General features: G+C 32.4%; 1 protein-coding gene across 1 annotated transcript in view; it reads left to right on the forward strand.

Moving 5' to 3' along the window:
- The window catches only part of LOC143047446 (E3 ubiquitin-protein ligase rnf213-alpha-like), a 135,365-nt gene extending 111,776 nt beyond the window's left edge, over positions 1–23,589 (forward strand). Inside the window, exons 80-92 of the mRNA XM_076220515.1 lie at positions 248–431; positions 999–1,099; positions 4,599–4,656; positions 5,397–5,581; positions 7,687–7,828; positions 8,276–8,359; positions 9,490–9,682; positions 12,879–13,098; positions 15,627–15,701; positions 18,569–18,766; positions 19,677–19,766; positions 21,433–21,632; positions 22,005–23,589. Of these exons, the coding sequence (XP_076076630.1) occupies positions 248–431; positions 999–1,099; positions 4,599–4,656; positions 5,397–5,581; positions 7,687–7,828; positions 8,276–8,359; positions 9,490–9,682; positions 12,879–13,098; positions 15,627–15,701; positions 18,569–18,766; positions 19,677–19,766; positions 21,433–21,632; positions 22,005–22,206 (1,932 nt within the window). The 3' untranslated portion in view covers positions 22,207–23,589. The remainder of the gene's footprint in view (positions 1–247; positions 432–998; positions 1,100–4,598; positions 4,657–5,396; positions 5,582–7,686; positions 7,829–8,275; positions 8,360–9,489; positions 9,683–12,878; positions 13,099–15,626; positions 15,702–18,568; positions 18,767–19,676; positions 19,767–21,432; positions 21,633–22,004) is intronic.
- The last annotated feature ends 338 nt before the right edge of the window (positions 23,590–23,927 follow it).

Consider the following 23,927-nt stretch of genomic DNA (forward strand, 5'->3'; position numbering starts at 1 on the left):
TTGCCTCTGTGTTCATCTGTCCCCTATTAGGTTAAGGTGTTTGGATAAGTTATTTTTAGGTAGTTGTCCATAGAATTGTGGGCATATTGACACTAAGTACATATTTGCATATTTATGTTAGTTTTAAAATTTTATATCCAAATATTGTCTCAACCCTGTGTAATACGTTTTCTACATACTATTATATCATTTTTTTGTGGTAGGGTGTTACATTAATTTTTATCTACTAGTGGGTTTTTTTTCCCAGGCAGCATGGCAGACAATTAAACCTACCATACAGCAAGGAGATGTTCCACTGTTTTTACTTGAACACATAGATTTGGACCTGACCTCTATTCAGAATATTCTAGGAAAGAACAGAGATGAGATCTTAGCTTTGATTCATTTTCTCCTAGCTCAAATAATGAACAGTCACACTTTAGCTGTAATAGGTAAGAACAGTCAAACTTTAGCTGTAATAGGTAAGAACAGTCACGCATAAATAGTTAAAGGTAAATATGAAGTCACACTTTTGCTGTTACAGGTAAGAACAGTCACATTTTAGCTGTTGTAGGTATGAACAGTCACATTTCATGTTCAATAGGTATGAACCATCACACTTAATTTAGCTGTTGTAGGTATAAACAATCACACTTTAACTGTTATAGGTATGATGTTCCTCTAGTAGATATATATTTAAAATCATTGCTTAAAAAGTTCCTTCCGTTTAAAATACAGCAATTAACATTACTCAAAAACTCACAGAAAATGTCTCCGTAACTGTTGTTTGTAAAATCAACAACATTTCGCTCGGGTGAAATATCTATCCCTTCTATAAAATCCGGCATATCTGATACTCGACTGTTCCAATCTCCAAACAAATAAAATGGACTACCATTCATGGAGGAAAGGGTTAATTAAAGGTAAAACATTTCCTTGGTCAAGAGGGCGACAGTTTTGTGCAAATTTAATTGTAGATTTATACACTACCTAAAGCAATTAATTTCTGATTATTACAGGTGAAGATTATCCTGCTAAAGTTTGTGGATTAAAAGACAAAGATTCTAGAACACAGTGGGAAGACGAATTTGCCAAGCGATACATTATGCCTATGCTACAGGTATGTATATGACTTATAAGGATATGTGTGCTACATATCAAAGTGGCTACAAACAAACAATACAATTAAACCAGAAAACACATTTAGAATTCAATAAAAAATAAAAACAATAGGTTGTTAATTTTTTGTGTCCAATTTTCTGGATTTACCTTCATCAAGAATGCTCAAAAGTCAAATGTATGAAAGCCAAAGAGGTACATGAAATAGAAAGAGTTGTAGAGAAATATAATCAAAAGGACTTCAATAAATAGCCAAATTCATTAAATGTCAACTTTAATAGATAGTCTCAACTATTAGTTCGACATACTTTTTGTTGAAAACTGTAGATATTCTATTTTTATGCAGTTAAGCTGCATTATGCGAGCACCCTAGATTTGTGTTCTACCCAATAAATCCTGAAATACTTGCCATTGTTATTATCTAGCTTGCTACTATGTTATATATAACTAATTGAACACTTTTTTAATACTTTTTATTCTGGATTACAAAAAATATGACCAGAAAAACCTTAAATGATCGTCGATTTATCCAAAAGTTTTAAAGTTACACATAGGAAGTAGTGCTTATTAAGAATCCTTGTGTAGTTCATTATGACTTGTGCTTTTAGCTAAGGTGTCAAAGAACAATTGTATGAAATATTTAATCGCCGAAAATCTCTTAAGACAAGTAGTTTAGATTTCCCAAATGACAAAAGTCGTAGGAATATTGTTTGTCATCAGTACGTAGTACAACTACGTCAGTAGTCTATTATATAATAAGTTTAACTGTTCATGCTGTTGGCGGCAATTTCAAATTAGAAAAAGAAATTTTCGTACGTAGTTTTTCAATTTCGAGGCAGGTGTGCAAATTAGCGGTGGTCCGAGGTCCGCGACCTTCCACTTTTGAAAGCGGAATTTCGACTAGGATAGTTGGTTTCTAGCTACGCCCGACGTAGTCACCTTCCACTTGAAAGAAAATAAGAAATTACTTTGCAAACCTTTTCACTATGTTCACCAAAGTCTCCAATTAAACGAGCTAAAAACTTATTTTTATCATTATTATTCATGTTGGCGATGTTCATTTTGTTCAACCGCTAGCTTTATACAGAAAATCGCCGACAAATATTGTATAAATTCGAGTGAAGTCGTATCTGATTGACAAAAACAACATTGTAAACACATAACAATGGCGACCGTGAATTCTAAATCAGATCCGATTCCGGAAGCGGATAAGGGTAATTCCGGGTTTGGCGATCATTTACAAAATAAATCCAAGCAGGTGAAAAAATACATCTATGCATGGTAAATGAATATAAACACTAGTATTTTAAACCAAAAGATATATGTAAAAGAAAGAAAAAACAGAAAAATATTTTATTCAGAAACTCAAAATTACTTTTTGACAAATTTTAATTTAAAAATCCAATACAACGTGACAGCTGGGAACAGTATATCTAACAATATACATGTTCATGGTCACAGTCTAAATTTTCTTTATAAATCATAAATGATGATAATGCATGTGAGATGCTTTTAAAGTGTAAACATATTACTGCAATTTCGAGGGGTTATTTGTTTTTCTCAATTTTGAAGGGTCAATTAAAGTAGCTGAAAGTTTCTTTCTTTATTTTCACAAATAATGCAACTATATTATATATACCTTAATGTAAGTAAATCATATGATATATAGGTGGCATTCTTTGGGCCACTCTACCCCCTCCTGTTTGATAACTTGGAAACGGTCGAGCTCCCCACCCCTAAACCATATGAGGGGCAGATCCAGGATTTCAGGTTAGGAGGGGCGCAAACTTAAATTTTCGCCGAGCAGAGCGAGGCTAAAAAAAATTGAGGTAAAATTATCGGAATATTCTTTATTAAGCTGAGAACAACCCATGCTTTGCAAATTTAAGGGGGGTGCAAGCCCGCAACCCTCCCCCGTCTGAATCCGCCCCTGCATATATTCAAGTTTAGGACAATATAATAAATAAAAAATGAAATATAGGGGGAGTCCATGGAGTTACCCCACCCCCTCCTGTTTGAGAACTTGGAAACGGTCGAGATCCACACCCCTTAACCATATATATTCATGTTTGTGACAATATGAAAAATCAAATGAAATATAGGAAGAGTCGCTGGGGGTCACCCCACCCTTCCTGTTTTAGAATTTAAAAATGGTCGAGTTCCCCACCCCTAAACCATATATATTCATGTATGGGACAATATAACAAATCAGATGAAATATAGGGGGAGTCCCTTGGGTCACCCCACCCACTCCTGTTTGAGAATTTGAAACCCATTGAGATCGCCACCCCTTAACCATATATATTCATGTACGGGACAATATAACAATTCAAATGAAAGATAGGGGGAGTCCCTGAGGTCACTGTTCACCCTCCTGTTTGAGAACTTGGAAATGGTCAAGATCCTTACCCCTAAACCATATATACTCATGTATGGGACAATATAACAAATCAAATGAAATATAGGGGAAGTCCCTGTGGTCATCCCAACCCTCCTGTTTGAGAACTTGAAAACGGTCGAGATCCCCACACCAAAACAATATATATTCATGTATTGGTCAATATAACTAATTAAATGAAATATAGGGGGAGTCCCTGGAGTCACCCGACCCCACCTGTTTGAGAACTTGGAAACCAATGAGATCCCCACCCCTAAACCATATATATTCATGTATGGGACAATATAACAAATAAAATGAAATGTAGGGGAAGTCCCTAGGGTCACCCTACCCCCAGTGGCGGATCCAGAAATTTTCATAAGTGGGGCCCACTGACTGACCTAAGAGGGGCCCGCTCCAGTCACTCTTCAGTGATTCCCTATATAAGCAACCAATTTTTTTCCCAAAAAGGGGGGGGGGGGGGCTGGGCCCCCTGCCCCCCTAAATCCTCTGCCTACCCCTACCTGTTTGAGAACTTGAAAACCGTTGAGATCCCCACCCTTAAATTATATATATTTATATGTATGGGACAGTCAGACCGCACCTTTGATTCCTGTTGTAGTGAACATTTGTCTGATTCGTGTCTCATAACTTTTGTACTATAGAACACAAACTCAGTTTTCTTTCCAGGGAAACCAGTCCATTCATACTATTACATGTTCATACTAAGTCAAATTGAACTTCTAGCAGTCAAATAAAACCAAGGTTAACTACCAAGTAGAACAACTGCAATCATTGGGAACTTGTACCACTACAGACTCACCATAAAAAAATATACATTGATATATGCATTGCTTTTGAAACCTTGATGACATATAAATTATTTGCCTTTATAAATAAATCATTAGATAAACATGAATGTTTAATGTTGAGGCAACATTGCCACAGTTTTCATAATTACAGTTGCCTTGGTTTTTGGTTAACTGCCTTCAGCGCTTACAGCGCTTTGATTAACATTTAGATGTACAGACAAGTGATTGTGCATTCATTTTATAATGGTGTTTCTTATTTCAGAGCTTAAAACATATATAGATTAAAGTGTTAAATGTTTTGTGATTTATAGGATATGGAAAATATTTTGAAAAAATGTAATGATGGGATACTGCAAGATCAAAGACTAGGTAAGATTAATTACAGTACAACAGAAAATTTCTAGACACCAGAAACAATTGTGTGATTTTTTGTTTTTGTTTTTATGGGGGAAGTCTTTCTATTAAGAACTATTTAAAAAACATTTTTTTGTTGAGACAATGCTTAGGTGGAAAATAAGTAAAGCCTGATCAATTTTGATTTCAGAACTTAATAACTTCTAAGAACATATACAAAATTTGTTAAGCTAAAAACATCAAATTGAGAATGGAAATTGGGTATGGGTCAAAGAGACAAACAGCCCAAGGCCTCCAATGGGTCTTCAACACAGAGATAGAATTCCTCATCCAGAGGGGCTTCAGCTGACCCGAAACAAAAATGTGTTCTAGTTCAGTGAAAATGGACATCACACCAAACTCTAAAACTTATCAATGAATTAAAATTTAAAAAACTAAAACACATACAAGACTAACAAAGGCCAAGGCTCCTTACTTGAGATAGATGCAAAAATGTTTTTTTCATTATGACTAATTTTATTGGTAAGAAAAAACCATTGTTTGTAGGGTTAATCGCTAATCTTTGACAGAACACTGACAAATTTTGTCACTTTCAGACAAATCAATTTCAGTCAGTCAATTTTACAAATATATGAGTTCCTGCTATAACGTTGATCAAATGATGTTTATGATATACACCTACCTAAACCAATTGGTCGCAAAGGTTCACTTTTTGAAAAAGAAGGATACCAATACATTGAAATTGTAATTTTTAGGAGCAGATCCACTACTACAGATTCTGTATGAGACAGACCGACCACAAGAAGCACAGGACATTGTAATGTTGCATGATATTCCAGCTGTATGGAGATATAGAGCTATGATAACAGTCAACCATCTTAGACAGAATCTTGATACTACAAAACAAAAGTTGCTAGTTCTTAGACTTTTCCTCACAGAGGTACTCAATATTTTTTTATGCCCTGCCATAACGAAGGTGGAATTTACTATTACAATTGTCTTCACCCCAAAATTATTTTTTCATCCTCAATTTTAGGTTTCATCAACTAAATGTTATCAATCTTATACACAATGCTTATTACCATAAAACACAGATCAAGTTTGAATTTTTGTGTCGTGACAGTTATAGAGTTATACCCTTTTACAAATGGAAAAAAGGCTGAATTTTTCATTTCCATCCTCTAACTTTAGTTGTCCCAGCCAAATGTAATGAAACTTATAAACAATACTTATTACCACAAAACTCAGATCAAGTACAAATTTGGGTAATGCCCCTTTATAACGTTATATACAAGTGGAGGCATCATCTGTGTCACATCGACATATTCCCCATTTATTGTTAAACCATAAATCAGTCTATTAGAATGGCTTAAAGTCATTAAAGGAAATACATGAATTTTAAAAGGAACATTATCTAGAGGGTTATCATCATTACATTTTTTTATTATGACATATTTTACCTATCTGATAAACGTGATACAATTTTTCTCTAAGCAATTAAGATATAAAAATTTTGTAGTCTTTGGCGTTACTACGAAAATAAACTGATACAAAAATAATAAATACAATATGAATTTGAGGAGTAATTGGAGGGTACCTCAAGTAAACAGCAGCCCAGTGACTCATTTATGGACTTATTGCTACTTTGCTGAGAAAAAAAATGTTGGGGTATTATTGCTTTGTGGCGCAGAGATATTGTGTTTGATCAATAAAGAGCATATGCCTATAGAAAACATTTAGATGTTAATTAGTTATCATAAGATCTTGGTGGTACTTTCTATTATGTGTTTTTACATCTTTTTATACGACTGCAAAAAATTTTGCGGTCGTATATTGGTATCATGTCGTCGTCCGAAGACGGATGGTTTTAGTATAAGTAAACAGAAATCAAAAAAATTTTAACACAATGTTTATAACCACAAAAGGAAGCTTGGGATTGATTTTGGGGGTTATAGTCCTTAAGGTTTAGGAAAAAGGGGCCCAAAGGGCCCAAAATAGCATTTATCTAGTGTCAGAACAATAAGCTGTGTATAAGTATTTCAATTGTTTTGAAATTTTACCACAATGTTTAATACCATAATTAGAAGGTTGAGATATATTTTAAGGGTTATGGGTCAAACAGTTTAAGAATAAAGGGACAACAAGTGGCCAAAAACAAACTTTTTGTAGTTTCAAGTCAATAAATTGGAGTTATCTTTCTTTGTCCAGTTAGTTCACTTTACTACCAACTGATAAATTAAAGCAATCTTTACCATTCAGTGGTTATAAGAACTTTGATTACCATTCTAAGGCTATGCCCCTTTACAAGTGGAAAAATTGAAGAAATTTTTAGTTTCTGTTCTCTTAACTTAAGTTTGTCTCAACTAAATTTAATGAAATGTGTATATAATGCTTATTACCTCTAAACTCAGTTTAAGTTCAATTTTTGGCAGCTTCACCTCTACAGTTCTTGAGTTATGTCCCTTTATAACGTTATATGCTAGCGGGGGCATCATCTGTGTCCTTTTGCACACATTCCCCATTTATTTTTTTAGAAGTTAAATTACTGTTTATTAATATTAATTTTAACCATAACTGTATGACATTTTATATATTTTAATATTTTATGATGTATTAAAATGAGTAGTTATTGTTTCTAATAATAGAAATTTGAATTGAGATCATTTTTTGAATAAGGGAAAGGGGGAAGTGAAAAAAAATTGGGATTGGGGTCAATTTTTTTTATCTCATTTTGTATTTCAGAATTTGTTCAAATATTTTTTCTTTGAGAGGATTAATATTCAACAGCATAGTAAATTGCTCAAAAGCAAAAAATAAATTTTTAAAGTTCATTAGACCACATTTATTCTGTGTCAGAAACCTATGTTGTGTCAACTATTTAATCACAATTCAAATTCAGAGCTGTATCCATCTTAAATGTTGTGTCCATACTTGCCCCAACCGTTCAGGGTTCGACCTCTGTGGTCGTATAAAGCTGCGCCCTGCGGAGCATTTGGTTTTCCATCTTTTTATCTCAGTAATTGACTAAAATTTTATGATGATCAGGAACACCATTTGCGAGCTGTAAGATTTGTACCAAGCATAATTAGACTGCAGAAAATGTTGATACAGAAATACAGTAGAAAACTAGACAGAGCTGAAGCTACGACACTTACAATATCAGATGTCAAAGTACAGATGAGAAAAGGTGAGAATAAAGTCTTAAATCAGGATCCTGTGCAGTGGTTGTTGGTTTGGTTCCTAAGTGTTTCTTGTTTTTTATATAGATTAAACTAGACTGTTGGTTTTCCTGTTCCTATTGTTTTACATGAGTCATTTAGGGGCCCTTTATAGCTTAATGTTCAGTGTGAGCCAATTTAGGCTCCATTTTCAAGGCCATACTTTGAGCTATTATTGTTTACTTTTTACACATTTTGACTTGGATGGAGCGTTGTCTCATGGGCACTCATACCACATCATCTTTAATATTTCTATCTTTTACCAATTTTGACCTCTTCTATATTTTATAAAAATGGATTTAGTCAACTTGGCATATGATTTGTGTCGGATGAGTAAGAGGATATGTTTTACATTTTAGAGCATCTGACGTCAATTGGTGTATAGTCTATATATTGTTAGATTTCTTGTTTTTCAGATAGAAAACTCAAAGAATTTAATCATTTGCTGGAAGACTTTACAAAAGCTTGGAATTGTGTAAGAGAATCTCTTGAAAATTATGGTAAGAAATACTTTTTTTTAAGGTCTAGATGTGAAAATTTGATAATTTTAACAAGGGAACATGAATACCCAGATTTAACAGAATAGTAAAAACAATATCCATTTAATGGGAAACTGCATGGTTAGTTAAAATAGGTATTTTTGTCCCTTGGGATTTGCAATGTATTGTAGAATACTTTACTTGAATTGATGCTGCATATGGACTATTTCTTACATAATGACTTTGTGTCACCTAAATTTTCAATTCAGACTAAGAATGAACAACAGAATCCAAGTAAGGTTTTGTTGACCTTCTTCAACATTTAAAATGACAAAAAGGCATTATACCATCTTTTACATTATATACTACTGTACTGTTCATTGATTCTCCTTCAAGTTTTAGTTCATTTTGGGAAAAATTAGATAACTAACGTGGATTAATTATTTTATGTTGAATACCAGTTTTTTTCGACTTCATTTGGTTGCAGATCAAGGAACTTCAAATTAAAAAAGCCCAGATATTACAGCTTTAATGCCCCATTTATTATTATTACAGGTAGATTTTGATGAAGTTGAGGTCCAAACAACTTGAAACTTAGTACACATGTTCCCAATGATATGATTGCCAAATTAGAGATTTTCCCCCATTTTCCCGGTCCATTGAACATTGCAAATGATAGTACGGATTGGGCATCTGTGTACTGGGGACACATTCTTGTTTAGCCTATTATTCTATATTCTGTAAACCCAATCCAGATCTAGACCCTCATTTATACTTTAGATATATTTATTTATAGTGGATTGGCAAACAAGTTTTCACAACTTATATTAATCCCTTGCTACTATGCTGGTGATAGTGCTGCAGTATATCGGCCTAAGTCTTCTTTTTTCTAAATTTACATGCCAGAGATATCGCTATTTTTTAACACAGGTCATTCATTTATCATGCCTTTCCAATGGACTATGATTGTTTCTCAAAACTATACTCGCAAATGATGTCAAGAATGAGCCAAAAATTTCAGTCCCAAAAAGGGTCCAAAAAGGACCCCAAAAAGGGATCAAACCAGAACCTTTGTGTTTTTAGTCCAATGCGCTCACCACTACACCACATCACTCCTTATAAATGCACCTTTATTTATTTATTGTTTTCAGCATGTCCAGCCAATGAGAGTATAGTACGAGTGGATAAAGTATATTGTAGAACAGACATTACAGAGAAGACTGCCATATCACACCTCATACCAACATACAAGGATGCTGGCCTCTGTTCATATGTCCTGCTATTTTTCCTGCTGAAGAAACAAAACTTATTCCTACAAGAGTATTGTGCTAGGTTTAAAATCAAGTATGTATGAATGAAAAGCATATCACTTGAACAAGAAAATTGTTATATTTTACAAATCTGTTAACCCATTTTTATTAGCTCACCTGACCCAAAAGGGCCAAGTGAGCTTTTCTCAATACTTGGCGTCCCTCGTTGTCACCTGTAATTTTTACAAAAATCTTCTCTGATAACTTCTGGCCAAATGAAACCAAACTTGCCTTAAATCATCCCTAGGGTATCTAGTTAAAAAAATGTTTGGATGACCCTGCTCATCAGTTTTGGAATTAGGGACCAAAAAGGGACACAAATAAGCATTTTTCTTGGTTTTGGCACAATAACTTAAGTATAGGGTGCTATAAACAGTTTCGTATAAAAAAAAACTAGGGGTTATTCCCAGACTAAAAATAACCATGGAGGGAAACCCCTGTTTATTTACTTAATTGGTGAAAAAGTATCATGTTCTTTGTATTTGATTGTAAAAATTAGTTAATTAGCTTTCAATAAAAACAGGTTGAATGATTGAAATAATTTTTAAAATTATATTTAATATGCATGTTTTAAGGGGAGACAACACTGTAAACATCCTGTTTTTTTGGCAGTGAAAATTGAAAACTTATTTACAGCTTCTGTAGCTCTTTTCAGAGCAGGAGACCGTACCCTGAAACAAGATTTTTTTGAAAGGCCAGGTAAAAACTTATAAATTTCATACAGTTTTGATTATGTAAAATGTGCATGGATCATGTCTTCATGGGTGTGCACATGACCTGGTTTCAGGTTTTTTATGTTCAAATTAGGCCTTTTCCCCCCATGTTCATTGGATGGAATTTTTTAAATATATTAAAAGTACACATTATTTTTATTTCATTATGAACTAGAGAACATTCTGATTCCAGTGATATCTAGTTTTATACAAGTATCTTTATTAATCAGTCCACCACTAAGGGTCACTTATGCATTGTCCCTCAATATATGACGTCATAGAAAAAAACTGTTGATTGCACCCATAAGTATATAGAAATCTATGAAATTTAAACACAAGGTTTATGACCACAAAAGGAAGGTTGGGATTAGATTTTGGATGTTGGACCATAATAGGTAAATGTTCAATTTAATTTTTTTAAGTTCTTAGACCACATTCATTCTGTGTCAACTATTTAATCACAGTCCAAATTCAGAGCTGTATCAAGCTTGAATGTTGTGTCCATACTTGCCCCAACTGTTCATGGTTCGACCACTGCGGTCGTATCATGCTGTGCCCTGCAGAGCATCTAGTTTGGCTTATATATCTTAAATTCATGCATTTAGAGTAAATCTGACAAGGTAAAAATGTATTTTAAGGAAATTTTGCAATTTTTGGTTATTATCTTGAATATTGTAATAGATAGAGATAAACTGTAAACAGAAAACTTGTTCATCAAAGTAAGATCTACAAATAAGTCATCATGACCAAAATGGTCAATTGACCCCATAAAGAGTTATTTAAAGTAATTTTTTACAACTTTTTTGTAAATTTTTGTATTCTTTTACAAAATTCTACTCCCGAAACTACTGAGACAAATTTAACCAAACTTGGCCACAATTATCATTAAGGTATCTAGTTAAAGAAAGTTGCCAATAAAAGATCTGTAATACAAGATAAAAAAAATATAGATTTTTGTCATGAAGTTTATTTCATTATAATACTTTATTCTGATTGGTGAACTGCACATCATGTGTTGTTCCTCAAGCAATTGCATTACTCAATAAAACTTTTCATTCATGATAACACATGGTCCTACAATAAAGTGCACAGGTGAATTAAATAAAACAATTATAAAATTCGTGCTTTCATGATAATAGCTAAAAAAATGTAATTATAAGTATTGAATGCTTCTTTTTGTAACTTCATAGGGTTGTAAAAGCGTTGACCATGCACAGATTTTTAGAATGAAGCACTTCTGCGCTTCAAACAAAATGTACTTTGGTCAACGCTTTTACACCCAAATGAAGTTACAAAAAGAAGCATTCAATTCTTAACTGTTTGATATGCCCATAGACCAAGGTGAGTGACACAGGCTCTTTAGAGCCTCTAGTTGTGTATATGTCAAAAGCATGTACTTTCAGATATTTTAACCAATAGTAGTGCTATCCCTTCCTTTACTATCATTGTTCAAGAGGAAAACTTCTATTAGAATAAAACAAAACCAAAATGATATGTTAAAATCATCATTATTTCAGTTATTCCACAGGAAAAATGGGTGATATTCATTCATTGGTTACAGAATTGCCATGATTCTTTGTTATGCCCTTTTCTTAAATTAGGTTTTGAAGAACATACACAAGATGTTTTTTTTATGGCACCGCAACGAAGTTCTAAACGCTTTCAGATAGTGGGCTGATTTTTTGTATGTGAGTTAACCATGATGAGTTACAGATCAAATTTAAATTTCGTTCTGCTCCACTTATTTTTGCCGAAATTACGGGCTTTGGACTTTGAAAAATTGTTGAAAATCACATTATAGGGACTTTTTTTCTAAATGCCTTCAGATATTGGGCTGATTTTTGGTATGACTGAGTTAACCATGATGAGTTAAAGGTCAAGCTTAAGTTTTGTTCCAATCCGCTTATTTTTGCTGAAATTACAGGCTTTGGACATTGACACATCTAGTTATTTTAACTTTGAAAACAGATAGATGCGAAATTAGGTTTACTTATGTACTATGCATTTCAACAGATATTTTAATGTTTTCATCTTAACATTTCTGGCAAGCAAAGATTATGTAAGAATGTGTCTGATGTCATGAATGCCCCCTGTTCAAGGTCTGCAATTTTTCATGTTAAAAATATAAAAATGGGACATTAGTCAAGAGATAAATGACTCTCAACAGCCTTTTGTATGAGTTTCATAAATTAATTGCATGAGGCAAACTTAAGTTTGGAATTAAAAATGGGAGGGAGGGAGGGAAAGATAACACCTATTGACCCTATTGCTGATGGTAAGGGCCTAAAAATTCTTGATTTTCCAATGATTGCATGTATGGCAGTTTTAGATTTCCTGAGGAAAATACATGTTTGTTTTTGTTAGGAATAAAAGAATTTCTCATTTATTTTAAAAAATTTAATTAAAAAAAGTTTAAAATAAAAGAGACGATTAATTTAAATAGAGTAAAATCTTTTTGAAGAGAAGTTAATATAAATATCAAATTGGTTTAAATGAAAAATGTAAGACATATTTCAGAGATGAAAGTCTACCTAAGGTCCATGTGAAAAACATATCAGCAGCACATCTTATCAGCTATCATCCAGACAGAGATTTGTTACCAATGGTATTAGCCAATTGTAACTACTCATTTGAAGTGGGACAGGGCACCAAAGTGGAATACAACTTTACCAATCTAGAGAGACAATTGATGGACAGATTCCTTTTCTCAAAATCTATTATTAACAACATTAATGAGGTAACATTATGTATTTTATTTTTAGAAAAGTGTGTTTCAACTTGATAATATTAGGGTTTTTAAATTTGTTGGTTGTCAGATTTTTTTTTTATGAAAAAAATCAGTCATTTTGTCTGAAAATAAAAAGAACAAAATCTTTTACAAGATAAATATATATATATATTCCAGCTTGCTAAAAGTATTTTTGGTATGCTATTTTATCCTAATTACTTAAAATATTGCTCAGCTGTTGCAATTTTTTAAAAAGGGGGATTCTAATGTCCATGGATACACAGGAAAATATATGGTTATTTAAGGAATGACTAATATTTTTTTTGTCTATGAAGAAATAACATAAAAAATTTGGTGCACACTAAATAACGCGCGTAGCGTGTTATTTAACAGTGTGCACCACATTTTTTATGTTATTTCGAATAGACAGAAAATATATTACAGTCATTTCTTATAATTTAATTCTAAATTCCATTTTAAACCGTAGAAAACCTTGAAAAATGTTGATGACGTCTCGGTCACATGACTAAATTATGTCTATGGTCTGATAACAAAATAACGTCAGCCAATCAGAAGACGTGTTACATCCAAAATTAAATTATTTCATAAAGGAGAAAAAAACCTATGGTACTGACTTGAAATCTAAATCTTCCAAGGTTTATCACTGAGTTTAAGATACACAAAATATGGTGCATTGATCAAAATATTCTAAACATCCTATCTATGAACATTTAATTTCCAGAAATATATAAATGAAATATATCCTCAGATATTAAAGTTAAAAAATTATTTACTGTTGATCTATTATTATTTGTTGGATACCAATTTTCGTGGGTTTTGTGGGTACAGGTGAACCATGAATTTAAATGTTCAACAAATAACATATTTTCAATAGGCTTTGTAAACAGATATTGGCAAATCCACGAAATCAGATATCAACAAATATGCAAGTTTTCAGCTATCCACGAATGAAATGAATGAATCTATAGTATTGAAAAAGAAAATCAACAAGTTTTTCTGATTTTTTTATAAACAATTTCATATAATTTAATTTTGGAAGTAACATGTCTTCTGATTGGCCGACGTTATTTTGTTATCAGCCCATAGACATAATTTAATCATGTGACCGTGACGTCATCAACGTTTTTTCAAGGTTTTCTACGGTTTAAAATGGAATTTAGAATTAAATTATAAGAAATGACTGTAATATTTTTTCTGTCTATTCGAAATAACATAAACAAGAATGTGTCCACAGTACACGGATGCCCCACTCACACTATCATTTTCTATGTTTAAAGGACTGTGAAATTGGAATAAATTCTCTAATTTGGCATTAAAATTAGAATGATCTTATCAAAGGGAACATGTATACTAAGTTTCAAGTTGATTGGACTTCTACTTTATCAAAAACTACCTTGACCAAAAACTTTAACCTGAAATTTGCACTATCATTTTCTATGTTCAGTGAACCGTAAAATTGGGGTCAAAACTCTAATTTGGCATTTAAATTAGAAAGATCATATCATAGGGCACATGTATACTAAGTTTCAAGTTGATTGGACTTAAACTTCATCAAAAACTACCTTGACCAAAAACTTTAACCTGAAGCCAAAAACTTTAACCTGAAATTTGCACTATCATTTTCTATGTTCAGTGAACCGTAAAATTGGGGTCAAAACTCTAATTTGGCATTTAAATTAGAAAGATCATATCATAGGGCACATGTATACTAAGTTTCAAGTTGATTGGACTTAAACTTCATCAAAAACTACCTTGACCAAAAACTTTAACCTGAAGCCAAAAACTTTAACCTGAAATTTGCACTATCATTTTCTATGTTCAGTGAACCGTAAAATTGGGGTCAAAACTCTAATTTGGCATTTAAATTAGAAAGATCATATCATAGGGCACATGTATACTAAGTTTCAAGTTGATTGGACTTCAACTTCATCAAAAACTACCTTGACCAAAAACTTTAACCTGAAGCCAAAAACTTTAACCTGAAATTTGCACTATCATTTTCTATGTTCAGTGAACCGTAAAATTGGGGTCAAAACTCTAATTTGGCATTTAAATTAGAAAGATCATATCATAGGGAACATGTGTACCAAGTTTGAAGTCGATTGGACTTCAACTTCATCAAAAACTACCTCGACCAAAAACTTTAACCTGAAGCGGGACAGACGGACGAACGGACGAACGAACGGACGAACGAACGGACGAACGGACGAACGAACGGACGAACGAACGGACGAACGGACGCACAGACCAGAAAACATAATGCCCCTCTACTATCGTAGGTGGGGCATAAAAATGTGGTGCACACTGTTAAATAACCTGCTATGCGCGTTATTCAGTGTGCACCAAATTTTTTATGTTATTTCTTTAGAGACAGAAAAAATATTACAGTCATTCCTTAAGTGTACACAATGTACATATCCTGCATGTATCAATTTGCATATACAGTTAAGCTGATTGCGCCAAAAATATTATGTATGATAATTAAATTTCATGTTAAATGATCTTTCATCTTACAGATAGAGACAATCACCTACAGATCAGAATCTACTAATGCTGTGGTTTTCAAGAGTTTATGTCTGAGGGTTAAACAGGTAAGTACCATCTCAGTGATAGGGTGCTAACCTCAAGTTTTTAGCTCACCAGGCCAATCAAGATGGCCGCCATGTCTCAAAATAGAACATAGGGTTAAAGTGTAGATTTTGGCTTATATCTCTGAAACCAAAGCATTTAGAGCAAATCTGACATGGGATATAACTTTTAATCAGGTCAAGTTCTATCTGCCCTGAAATTTTCAGATGAATCACACAACCTCTTGTTGGGTTGCATGCTGCCCATGAATTTGTAATTAATGGAAATTTTGCTGTTTTTGGTTATTATCTTGAATATTATTATAGATAGAGATAAACTATATACAGCAATAATGTTCAGCAAAGTAAGACCTACAAATAAGTCAACATGATCAAAATAATCAGTTGACCCCGTTAAGGAGTTATTGCCTTTTATAGTCAATTTTTTTTAAATAATTTTTCATAAATTTTTGTTATCCTTTACAAAATTCTCTGAAACTACTGGGCCAAATTTAACCAAACTTGGCCACAATCATCATTGGGGTATCTAGTTTAAAAAATGTGTCCGGTGACCCGTCCAACCAACCAAGATGGCCGCCATGGCTAAAAATAGAACATAGGGGTAAAATGCAGTTTTTGGCTTAAAACTCAAAAACCAAAGCATTTAGAGCAAATCTGACACGGGGGTAATATTGTTCATCAGGTCAAGATCTATCTGCCCTGAAATTTTCAGATGAATCGGACATTTCGTTGTTGGGTTGCTGCCCCTGAAATGGTAATTTTAAGGAAATTTTGCTGTTTTTGGTTATTATCTTGAATATTATAGATAGAGATAAACTGTAAACAGCAATAATGTTCAGCAAAGTAAGATCTACAAATAAGTTAACATGACCAAAATGGTCAGTTGACCACTTTAGGAGTTATTGCCCTTTATAGACAATTTTTAACCATTTTTTTCGTAAATCTTAGTAATCTTTTAGAAAAATCTTCTCCTCTGAAACTACTGGGCCAAATTTAACCAAACTTAGCCATAATCATCATTGGGGTATCTAGTTTAAAAAATATGTCCAGTGACTCGGCCAACCAACCAAGATGGCTGCCATGGCTAAAAATAGAACATCGGGGTAAAATACAGTTTTTGGCTTATAACTCAAAAACCAAAGCATTTAGAGCAAATTTGACAGGAGGTGAAATTGTTTGTCAGGTGAAGATCTGTCTGCCCTAAAATTTTCAGATGAATCGGATAACCGATTGTTAGGTTGCTGCCCCTGAATTGGTATTTTTAAGGAAGTTTTGCCGTTTTTTTGTTAGTTAGAGATAAACTGTAAACAGCAATAATGTACAGCAAAGTAAGACCTAAAAATAAGTCAACTGACCAAAATGGTCAATTGACCCCCTAAGGAGGTATTGCCCTTTATAGTCAATTTTTAACAATTTTCATAAAATTTGTAAATTTTCACTAGCATTTTCACTGAAACTACTGAGCCAAGTTCATTAAAGATAGAATTGTAAGCAGCAAGAATGTTTAGTAAAGTAAGATCTACAAACACATCACCATCACCAAAACACAATTTTGTCATATGTCCTTTGTTTAATATTCACATACACCAAGGTGAGCGACACAGGCTCTTTAGAGCCTCTAGTTTAAGTTTAAAATTGTAAAAGTGTGTTGTTTTTATACCCCCGCTTTAAAAAAGGGGGGGTATACTGTTTTACCTCTGTCTGTCCGTCCGTCCGTCCATCAGTCCGTCAGTCAGTCCGTCCCATGAAACTTTCGTCACATTTTTCTCAGGAACTACACATCCACCCTTTCTGTAATTTGGTATCAACATTTATATATGTCAGCCATACCGTGTGATGCGTTTTCAGATTCATCACTTGACAACTTCCTGTTTACCGAACACTTGTCTGATTTTACACATGATAGCCAAGTTGAAAATTTTCGTCACATTTTTCTCAGGAACTACAATACAAGGATTTCTGAAATTTGGTTTCAGGATTTATATAAGTCAGCTATACCGTGTGATGCGTTTTCAGATTCATCACTCGACAACTTCCTGTTTACCGAACACTTGTATGATTTTACACATGATAGCCAAGTTGAAAATTTTCGTCACATTTTTCTCAGGAACTACAATACAAGGATTTCTGAAATTTGGTTTCAGGATTTTTATAAGTCAGCTATACCGTGTGATGTGTTTTCAGATTCATCACTCGACAACTTCCTGTTTACCGAACACTTGCATATTTTTACACTATTAATATTATCCACTTGCGGCGGGGGTATCATCAGTGAGCAGTAGCTCGCAGTTTCACTTGTTTTTTTTGTTTTTTTTTAGTTTTCCCTTTATTGTTTTTTAGTTGATGAAATAGAACCTATTACTTAAATGAGAGTTATCAAAAGAATTCACCGATCACCAACCAAACTAAGGAGCAAATTCTTCTATACTGAAATGATTAGAATAATATTTTTTGGGGTAATATATTGCATGTTATATTATGTACTTATTCTAAAACTAAACTCCCATATGCAGAATTAAACTAGATCTCTTAGGCCAATTTTTTTTTTTTTTTTTTTTAGGCCAATTTTGATTTAATGCATTCATACAGCCATGTAAAAATTTCTTGTCAGGTTATTTCCTGTTTCTTACACGTCTGACATCTTGGCTGGCTAACTTCAACTAATTTCCCCAAATAAGTAGTATTAACAGGTAAACAATTAGTTACCACCATCACAAATGTATATCTCCATAAAGGAAAGATTACACTTACAGAAAAGATTCGCTGTTACCTAGTTGTGTGCAGTGAAATTTATTTCATACAAACGTATCAGACTAATTTGTAGTTTTTAGTTACAATTACAAGACATCAATATATTTTTTGGTAAATAGGAAAGATTAAATCCAGCAGTTCAGAGTCAGATTTGTGGAGAGCTTCGTCTGAAATCCTTACCTGAATTGAATGATAGTATGGACAAGTTAGACATAGCCATCAGCTTCCTGAAGTCAGTGGGATCAGATCCAGAAAGTTCTTTGAATAACTTCATGACAAATACATTAAAGATGGACAATCCATTTCATATCCCTAAGGTATGTATATCCCTAAAAAAAACATCTTAAAAAATACTATATCCAATATCATCAGAGAACAGTGAGACTAGAGAGCTGATATTAGCATATGAATTTTATGTTTCAGATTTTGCCACATAATATACATTAACATCATTAATACAAACAAATGTTATACTAAATGATGATTCTCAACACTAAATGCAATGAAAAGTGTGAAAAGTCTGACAATATTAGGTCAATGTCAGGAAAATATAAACTTTTTTGTATGAGGCTAAGAAACTGGGGAAGGACGAGGTTCTACCGAGCCTTTCCACAGTTTTGCGCCGAGTACAAAAAAGGTTTATATTTTCCTGACATTGACCTAATATTGTATATAGATATGGAATCTAATCTGTTTCCTATATTTCACACTTCATTGCATTTAGTTTTGAGAATCATCATTTAGTATAACGTTTGTTTATATTAATGATGTCAAACTTATTTTTATCCCTTAATGAGCCCTTGATTGTGGAGAAAGTGTTCCATGATGAAATTGACATTATACAAAATATAGCTATGTTAGTATGTTTAGGAAATAAACACCACTAGTTGCAGTATAAAACATTTTATTGAGTCCTCTACTGATGAAGTAGAAGGGGACTTCAGGTTTTCACTACTTGTGCAACTTCTTTATATATACAGATTTTATTCTGATTATAAAAGAAAATGTATGACATAATATCCACATCTGTACCCAGGTTTAGTACTGACAAATTGAATTAGAATTATACATTTTTATGAGAGAAACTAATCAGTGAATTTCTAAAAGCATTCTGTTCTCAAAATTAAACTTTTTTTTTAATTACTCGCATGAATATTTAGGAAAATGCAAATAGTAGTAGTAGTTACAACTGTAAAGTAGATTTCTACTGTTAATTTACCCTTTTAGGCACAGCAAGCCAGCAGATGTAAGAATACCATGTCACTCTGGATAACATTTGCCATGGAAAGAGCTAAATACTTGGCTAGATATGATAGGGTTAGTATCATTATTTGTAACATGTAAATTTAATGACCAGGAGTAAAAAAATATAAAGAGATAATTCTGATTTATTTTATAGTGGACTCTTGTTATCCCCAAGTCAACCGGAATTATTTTGAGATATCCAGAGTTCAAAGCATATGAATACTGGAAATTGACTAGACCAAAAGACACATTTTTTATTCAGCTTAGTAAGGCTAAAAATAAATGCAGATGAACGTTGGTAGGAAATCAATTTTTTGAAGTGAGATCATTGAATGTAGAGTTTCTTTTCTTATGTTTATAAAATTATATGATTTTTAACTCTTATTTATTTCTTTGTAGATTAAATTTTTTCCTGTGGTTTTTAGCCGATAGAGTAATTTCCAATCGCTTGTAGAGTGATATTTTTACAATTGTTCATTCTCCTATACAAGATATTATCATAAATAAAAAAGTTCTTTTCATTTTCTTTTATTTCAATCTTTTTCTGCAAGAGAAAATACAAAAAGACTAAAGACGCTGATTAATTTTAGTAGTTATGAATTGATCGCTAAGTCCTAATACCTAATTTATGCAAAACCATGCTCACTAATGAGGGGGGATAGGACCTTTATTGGGACTCCAGGATCAGGTGTTTTTAAGCACAGGATTTCAGGATTGACACTTTCCAGATCTGGGAATTCTTTTTTCAAATTTCGGGATGTCTGGATTTAAATTTATTTAAATTCGGGACCTCGGGATTTCGTGTTTTTAAGCCGGACATTTTGGGATCAGGACCCCTCCTACCCCCCACTAATGTATGATTGTGGATAAGTAATTTTAAAAACATAAATAACAATGTATCACTTATTTTTTATCATGGTGATCAAAGATAATCTTTGGTAAATATACTTGGATAAAGAATGTTTCAAATCAATATAGTATATATAGAAATTTTATTACACTAGTTTTGTCAGATGAACTCTTTAATCCATTTAAATATCCAAGAAAAAAGTTTTCACATTGGTGATCTTTGATTGTTTCTGTTACGTTTATGCACAAATTTATAATTGGGACAATTTCGTACTTGTGGCAATGTATAGATATATGTTTGGTTGACATCTGTATGTTGCTGCATAGATGTCTTAAGGATGTTCTTAGGTGAAATTAAATAAATCAAGAATTTAAAATTGATACTTTAAGCTGGAAAAGTATTAGTTGAGGATCAAAATAAGCTAAAAATATTGATATGTCATGATGGAGCTTCTTTTCGAGATATTTGCTTTATAAAATATGGCAGGAAAAGGCTGACTTAGACTTTTACCTTATATTTGCATTGGTATTATTTGGGAATCAAGTCAAGAGAAAGAAAATCTAGAATCTGCTTAAATTTTGTCAAATGACCTTTTATTAGCTATTAAGTCTTATATTAATTGATAAATAAATAGGTTGTTATGGGGCAAAATATTTTACCTTGTATCGTATGGAATAACACCAGAGTTCGAAAATCTGACACAAATTCCAAAACCTCACGGAAGTAGATCCTTAAGCTAATATTTGTCCTTTGGTTCTTTTTTCGTTGACGCATATAAGAACAATAATGACATGTTTGCCACTGAACATTAAGCAACTAACAATCAATCCAGTCATTGATGTATACCCACATCTCCTTTTATTTATATCAATATATTGTCAATTTCAGAAAGCTTTTGAAGGTATATCAGAGAATTACAAGAATGCATTAATAGAGGAACAAATCAGTATTATAGAAGACATTTTAAACAAGCTGCCTCTGGAACAGATTGATGTCTTTGTGGAGTTATTATTCGAATGTATTGTTCTTAAAATAGATGTCCCACAGAATATGGATGATGAAGATTATGTTGATATTTCTAAAATATGGTAAGAAATACTTTTTAATTGATGGTATGTCATTAACCACAAATAAAGTCTTGGGGAGGGTATATAGGAATTGCCCTGTCTGTCTGTATTTTCATATTTATTGTCAGGGTAGTTCCGCTTTAACAATTATACACCATTGATAAAACTTTACAAGTTGTAGAACACTTCCTTAAGACATGCATAGGGGAATATAATCTCAGCCCAATTTGAATTGTCAGAAGTGAATATTCTAAAACTTATCAGTGAATTAATGTTTCAAAATAATTCCAAAGTCGCCATTTTGTTGTATAATCTGTGTACATGGATATATGTTTAAATGAGGGATAGAGGAGTTAAAAAAGATGATAATAACTTTTTTTATGTTATTTCCAGTTTACGTGATACTTTGATTGGATATCTTGATGCTTGTCCATATGAAGAAGAGGAGCTAACAATAGACGATATTCTCATGACAGCTATTGGTCAGTTACCATCAGATAAAGAGGATCCTAACAGGATACTGACAGCACAGTCTATAGAAGTCTGGAGTCTAGTCAATAAAGTGTTTACAAGTAAACAAAGACAAAGACGTTAGAAATCATGCTGCTGAAATAGATTCAGAATAGTGTGCCATAGAACTGTTTAAGTTCTGTCATGAAAACCTTTTTACTATATACTTTAAATTGTTGCTTTTTTGTTTTTGTTTTCATTATAATTTTCCTCGGAGTTCAGTATTTTTGTGTTTTTACCTTTTATCTACTTGTACTGTTTGAATTGTATCATGAAAACCTTTTTACTATAAACTTTAAGTTGATTTTTGTTTTTGTTTTCATATTAGTTTATCTTTTTGTACTGTTTGAATTGTATCATGAAGACCTTTTTACCATATCCCTGAGCTTGCAATCAGTTTTTTTGTGTGTTCAAAGTTTTAGTTGCACTTTCTGTGTTTCTTCTGCAAGATGATTTGTAGACTGTTGTTTGTCTTTAAGTATTTTATCTTTTTGCCATGATGCTTTGTTGTTGTTCTTTCTTTGATTTATGGTATTTGCTATCCTTACTAATTTGGTATAAGCTTATTTTTTCTAAAATGAATAATTTCAGGTCAAGCAAAACTAAAAAATGTGTGATACCTATATACCATCTTAAAAAAACATAACATGTGACACATGCCTATCCCACAATTGTTTTACATGTATATAAAAACAGATTTGAATCATATATATGTATGTGTCTTTTATGTTGCACATATGAAAGATATGTGATTAAAACATGCTCACAGATATGTAAACAAAAGTTTTAAATACCTAATCAAGTTGAAGTTTGAATATTGTCTTCTTAACAACTGAAATGTATGAACTACTTAATAAGATATTGGGGTCAGAATTTGTTCAAGTATGAGACAAATATTGAAATGAGAAATAAGATGGATAATATGTATCACATATTTACTGTTGTAATTGTGATATGACAAAAAAGCATTGTTTGGAAAATCAATGGTGTCATTTTTAATACTGATTGCTTTCATGTATTTTGCACTATTTTTTATGTCATTTGGAATCGATTGAACTATCATGCATTGATCTGGAGATTGTCTGGAATTTATTTATTTTGTATGCCTCATACTTTTTTTTCCAGCCAGTATAATACATAATTGTCTTTCATAAGTTTGTGCAATACATATAGATTGTATAAGTCATACTAATTTTGTAAATCTTTCATATATTATTTTTGAATAGCATATATTATTTATTGTCATGAATTAGAAAAAGATATACATGAACATGTAGCTTTAATTTAATTACAAAATAATGGTGACATTTGTCTGTAAATGAATATTGCAATCTTCAAATTAATCTAATTGAAAATTAGTATTATAATCCTGTACATGTTCATATTATTTACAGAAGATTAATGTTTATTTTTTAGTTATTTGTCCCTTTCTTCATCAATATGATTGTTTTTAGCATATGATATAAATTCCATAATATTATTATTTATTTAGGAATTTCCCTTTCAAATACTATGAAAAGGAAAATGTGGTATTGCAAACTTTCTGCCGCTTTGAAACATTCTACTGAAGCATAAGAAACTTTTATATTTCTTAAAATTATACATTTATTTCTGTCTCGTTTTGCTTTGTTAATTAATCATTTATTTGTTGCCGTCCCTCTCTGAGATTTAAATTCCCTTGACATCTTGTAGGTCACCCAAATGTGTTTTACTGTTATATGATCTGAACAGGCCAAAAGGTGGGTTTGTGCGCACATTAAACTATTTTAACCCCACCATATTTTGTGCCTGTACCTTTTCATACTA

The sequence above is a fragment of the Mytilus galloprovincialis genome, chromosome 10 (genome assembly GCF_965363235.1).
Source record: "Mytilus galloprovincialis chromosome 10, xbMytGall1.hap1.1, whole genome shotgun sequence".
In the NCBI taxonomy this organism is placed as follows: Eukaryota; Metazoa; Mollusca; class Bivalvia; order Mytilida; family Mytilidae; genus Mytilus; species Mytilus galloprovincialis.